This window comes from Oncorhynchus mykiss, chromosome 16, assembly GCF_057628025.1.
Source record: "Oncorhynchus mykiss isolate SJ-2025 chromosome 16, ASM5762802v1, whole genome shotgun sequence".
NCBI classification, from domain to species: domain Eukaryota; kingdom Metazoa; phylum Chordata; class Actinopteri; order Salmoniformes; family Salmonidae; genus Oncorhynchus; species Oncorhynchus mykiss.
The window spans coordinates 58,781,367-58,787,366 of record NC_143037.1 but is presented as its reverse complement, the minus strand read 5'-3'; the positions used below and the strand labels follow the sequence as shown (position 1 = coordinate 58,787,366).

The 6,000-nt window shown below is 42.2% G+C and overlaps 1 protein-coding gene across 1 annotated transcript in view; it reads left to right on the top strand.

Moving 5' to 3' along the window:
• The first annotated feature begins 850 nt into the window (after positions 1–850).
• Positions 851–6,000, top strand: part of LOC110491116 (uncharacterized) — a 28,624-nt gene continuing 23,474 nt past the window's right edge. The window contains exons 1-3 of the mRNA XM_036947343.2: positions 851–1,178; positions 5,468–5,487; positions 5,755–5,787. Coding sequence (XP_036803238.1) covers positions 1,085–1,178; positions 5,468–5,487; positions 5,755–5,787 — 147 coding nt within the window. The 5' untranslated portion in view covers positions 851–1,084. The remainder of the gene's footprint in view (positions 1,179–5,467; positions 5,488–5,754; positions 5,788–6,000) is intronic.

Genomic DNA, 6,000 nt, shown 5'->3' with positions numbered 1-6,000 from the left:
AGAGAATGAGGTAGAGAGAGCGAGAGAGAGTTCTCTGTTCAAATGTTGACATTTTAGGCCTACAACATTTGCCATGCACAACCAATGCTGAGTGTGAGGGCCTGTATAAGCAGACAGCTCAGCAGTTTAATTCACTTTCAGGTGTGATTGACATGATTGACAGTCGGCTAGGCAAACCAAGTGAGGAGATCTGATTTGAAGCTTCCCCTTGGGAGAAGCCATGGACTTTCAAGCACTATTTCAGAGATGTGTGGGATTTAACCAGGTAACTTCAGTACAGGAGCTGATCTGTAAACCCCTGTTTCTCACCTGTATGGGTCCTAGGGTGTTGACATAAATTGCAACTGTATGTGACATAATCAGAGCTGCACTACCATTATCACATCAATAGTAAGTTATTCAGATCACATATTATGTTATTGAGTTACAAATGTGTATTAATACACCCATAAGAGAGTTGGATATTTTGCATGCCAATACAATGAAACCAATGAATGAGTGTAAGCCTACTCCTATTCAGTGAACGCCTCAATGCACCTCGCCACCTGCAAATGGTAAAATCCTAATTCTGTTGTTGATGACTTTCTTAATAGGTCTAGGCCTACCTCAAATGTTCTAATCTCCATATTGTGTGGAGTTGTCTATATGAGTCTGGCAGGTGAGTGGCCATACACTATTGTAATGGGGGGGTTGAAAGAGAACCAAAAAGTGTGATTTATAGGTAGCCTACCTCATCTCCACATGTCACGAGAGGAAAGGGAGAATAGACGCTGAAGGAGTGGAGGGGAGGGAGATGTGGGTCGAGTTTCAGCTCCACTGGGGGTCGGGGGGAGGACTTGTATTTTGGAATATACGAAGATTCGTAGAAGGCACAGTGGACATAACCACGGTTCTTGCTCTGACGCGGTGGGTGTAAAGTGCCGGCTGGGGCCCCGCGTTGGATTCCACTTCGATTTTGGAAGGTTGACTGCATGGTTCCCTTGTAGTCTCTGGGAACACACATTACACACCACTGAAAGAGAGCTGCGTCTGCTCTGTCCCATCTTTTTCCTCACCCAAGGTCCTGCATGTCTAATATTTAGACATGTTCAGCTTTGTGGATTCACGGACTGTTCTGCTACTTGTAGCATCCCAAGTTGTTTTACTATCCATTGTCAGATGTCAGGAAGAGGATGACCGTAAGTTACATCTTTCTGTTGGATTTTCTTTTGGATTCTTCTGATGAATAACGTTTGATCAACTAATCTTTTTCTTTCTGTATGACTGTGGCACTACCTTGGTATTTAAAGTGTGCAGTTTCTGCGCAATTCTCACCTGCAAAATGAATAGGCTAAGTGTTGAATGTAAAACTGCCGCGAACATGATATGACATACAAGATATATCAACATTGGCATTGATGGAGGGGCACATACTCAGAAAAGTATCCGTCAGTCATTGGAGGAATTGCACAATTATGAATTACAATTCTTGCAGATACAATTCAGAGATTAAATGTGATTTATCTGGACTGTTATATGGTCCATGATGTCAAATTAAGAAATGACTATTTAAATAATGGTATTGAATTGAACAGAATATCCTAATACTGGTTTGATATTGTTAATTGCAACATGTTAATTACATTGTAAGTGTTTGCAGATATACAGGGCCTATGCATTGAAATAGTTGTTTGGGGGGGAACATAGGTGAGGCTATCAAGGCACATCTGTGTGGGATGGAGGACCAGGTGAACAAGTGTGTGTTTGTTTCACTACTGGATATTCACTGTGGATCCCGTCGCTGCACAAGCACTCTCTCTAGTGCCAGTATTTAACAGCACTAATCTATTTGCATCAGACAGACACAGTGGCTCTCTTGAGATGCTTTGGCAGTTCCGTAGCTTTTTAGGCAATTTAGAGAACTTTTACTGTTGTTCAGAGTGGCATTTTACCCTCCTGAGAAAACAACATTATGAGCTCTGATTTCAAATGAATAGTTATATTGTTTTAGGCGACTCTTTGTTAGAATTGAGCGAATGAAATAGCTTGAGTTTCTGGGTGGTGGCTGAAATACTGTAGATTAAATAGTTCATCATTTAAAGAGACAGGGTCAGACACATCTTGACCCCAGACGAGCAGGCTCAAAGGGTATCAGGAAGTGAATGGCAGTTGGTCACTTAATGAGGGAGGAGTAGGTGTTTTATGAACAAACTTTGGAACAGGATACTCTCTGTATGTCGCTAGAGAGATGGGCTATGCTACATGACGCAACGTGTAATATATAATGTGCTGCTTTATAATCAACATATTCATGGACCTGTGCTACATAGGCTTTAATTGTTCATCCATTTAGTACCCGGAATAAGAGAATGTAGGGGCCACATGCTCAGTGTAGTGGTAGTTTAAGCCTTTAGTAATGAATTAGGGATCGTGTGTCCATATATATCTCACCACAACTCAAAGAAAGATTGTGGAACGACACGTCACCAACCAACCCCACCTTATGTGGGGAAAGCTTATATGGACTACTCATGTTATATGGTATAGTTTGGTAGCAGGTATGTGATAAGAACCACTTTTACACTAATGCAAGAAAAACAAATAGTTATATTTCGTTATATTTAGCAGACCAAACCTGAGACCCTATGCATGAAAGCTCCCCATTCTTAATTCTCCAATGTGTCTGAACTGGTGCTTGACACAGCTATGCGATCCAGATGGAGAATTTATGAAGGATTCCCTGTTTACTTAGGGCAGCAGCTTGTCATTGGGCACAGACTCCCAATGTGAGGGACTCATTCATGCAGGTCCATTCGTCACCAGAGAGTGCAGCAGGCCTACAGGTTAAATATACTCACTCCACTGGGAGAAATACCTACTACTGCCGTTAAATGGCACTGCTAAATGTACTCTTTGTTGGTTGCATTGAAGCTGCTTTCTGCATATGATTACTGTAATCTGAATGGATGTTTCTGGTGCTTTGGCTTCCTTCTAAATGAATAAATCTTGCAGTTTGCGTGCAGGATAAATAAACCTGGGTGAGGCTTCCTGAGCTGTGCTGTTATATGAAAATAAACCACAGGCTGGTGGTTAGAGCTTGTGAGACTGAGGCCCCCAGGTAAAATCAATGTCCCGAATCAGCACCCACCCAGACCAATGCCTTGACAGATCCTGTCTGCTCATGCTGCTAATCCACGTTGAAGAGTTTTGAGATTAGTCTATTAGGTCTAATACCTGGATGTGATGGATATATTGATGTCATATGTTTTTGATGAATTATGCTGATATGCTTCTGTCTTTAATGTGGGTGATAACTCTCCCAAGCTGTGTGTGCAGTCATGTGAGTGAGTTTTGTGATGCTGTGTGTTGTGATGCTGTGATGCTGTGGTGTTGTGATGCTGTGTGCTGTGCATGGTGTGTAAATGAGGCCTCATGCTAAGCTGATAACTTGTCTCTCTCCCTCCCCCTCTTCCTCCCAACTGCCACCATTCACCTCCACCCCTGTCTCTCTGTGACCCCCACCCCTCTCCTCCACCATCTTGCATGCAATGCCCATCCTGCTTGCCCTCTAACCTATCCTGCCATTTTTTTTTACCCATGCCACCCCCTCATGCTCCCTCCCCTCACCTATCTACTATGATCACTGTCGTGCCCTCTTTGCCAAACCACCACCCTCCACCCCATCACTGCCCCATGCCCTCTGTATCACCCCCCGGTGGTGGCCACAGAGGAGGCAGGCTCCTGCATCCAGGATGACCATCGTTATAATGATAAGGATGTGTGGAAGCCGGAGCCGTGTCGTATCTGTGTGTGTGACAGCGGGTCAGTGTTGTGTGATGAGATCATCTGCGAGGAGATAAAAGAGTGTGCCAACTCCATCATCCAACCTGGAGATCATCATCCAACCCCATCTGCCCTGCGGACGCCAGCACCCCCACTGGTTGTCATTTATTTATTCACACATTCATGAATAAATTACTGCGCCCTTAACATGCCAACATTTTTGAATGGGGAAGTAAATTGCAGTTAAGATGTTAACTGGGGTTAACAGGTCCCCAGTAGCTTATTGTACTGTACATGACTTTGGTGTGCAGATGTGAGTCAGGACAGAGTTTGTGGCTCAGAAATTGATACTAAAGGTATTTACAAGTAGTTAGCTGTGATGTTCCCTATTCAAAAGTGTTACCTTTTTCCCTGCTTGTTTTGGGTTGGAGACTAAACCTGCAACGTCGTCTGGATATCCCTCTCTATGGATGTTCACTTTATGAGGAGTTTAATCTCTTAGTCGTGGAATCTGCTTTCCACCAGAAACAACAAGGGTCAATAATGAAAATGAGACACTTCTAAGTTTGCTTTCATTTTAGTGTCAGGTGGCTAAGAAGCCTCAGAACCTATGTGTTATCCTGAGCTGCCAATCACCGTCTCATTTTGTCCAATGGAAGCTCCGTTCCCACCACATCAAAGCGATCCTATTGGGTGAAGTAAGACAATGATTGACAACACATGATAGTCCCACCAACTTTGGGGTTCTGAAGTATAATTTCTTCCATCACTAGTGTGTATACATACCATTTTGACTGCTTTGCCCTTTTTCTGAAGACACATTTTCTATAGCATCATCTTTTTATACACCTGTCACATATTACTCCTGTTATGTATGGACATGATCCTATTTCCAGTGACACACATGGGAGGGTCATTACTTCACTTCACTTTACCAGACTTGACCCAACCTCCTCCCAGGCTCAACACACAATATATAACATTAGCAAAGAGAAGAGATGCAAAGATAGGATAATATTGAGTATTATAATATTATCCTATCAAAATTCTAAAATATGTTTACTTTCAACGTAGAAAATACATATTTGCTCATCAAACAACACAACTAAACCAAAGCTGCTTTCACACTTCAGTCATTGTCTGTGTGTTATGTCTTTCTTTTCTGAAACAATCATTTTCCTGCATTTTGAAACATTTTGAATTGTCTTTAAAAACTCAATTGTAATGACTTTAAGTACTTGAGGATGTGTATCATCAATCTATCATAATAACCATGTTGTGTGCCATTTCATAACAGGATGCTTTCCTCCCTAATGCCATTTATGCTTTGAACTCCATAGGATGCGTCAATGTTCTCAGTTGTAGGCTCCAAAATACGCTATAGAGACAAATATTTTTGGTATCCACTACACACTGAGGATTTGATCCAAACACCTGTCCCATCCCCTGGCGTTGCTTGCTTCTGCACCATCTCCCTCAACATGGAACTACAGCTTACCCTCCAACGCACTCTGGATGGTTCTCAGAGTCTAGGGTTTGGACTACTGTCTTTGGTTTCCATTGGTTTCCACAGGTGTGGCTTTTAATCAGGAGTTTTCAACCCCTGGAGGTTTGGCCCCTACACACAGCAATCCGTCAGTCTCAGGTTCACCCTTTTTAATGTTGTTTTCTCTCTCTTCCTCATCCCACCCATCTGCAACATCAGACGTGGTGATTGGTGCTAAGGTGAGACCATGGGCAACGATGATATGATAGCTATACTGAAAGCTGTTCTGGACAAATCACAATTGAATGATATTTTCTGTTGTTGGATCAGCAATGTGTTATTTTAGACAATGTATCAAATTTCACACTGTATCGTATTAAGTGATCATCTAAACACTGCATCCACACACTCAGACTAAACAACACGTAGACTTACATGATGTGAGTATGTCTTAATACAGAGTTTAAATTATGACCACTGACTTTCTTGTTAATGTACTCTATTAGGGCCAGAAGGGGGAACCCGGCGAGATTGCAGATGTAAGTATAAGCTTTACAGTTTAGTCAAATCATTTAGCTGCTATTCTTGACACAGGGGATCTCTTGATTTGTATTATCTCACGCTCTGATTTCTTCTCAGTATCGTTCATTCATACGATAGCTTATTGGGCTGCACGATAGCTCCTGCTTACTCATAAAGATATCAGAAGGTTATTTTGTCCATCAAATCTAAGTGAAGGCACTGAGGGTTCT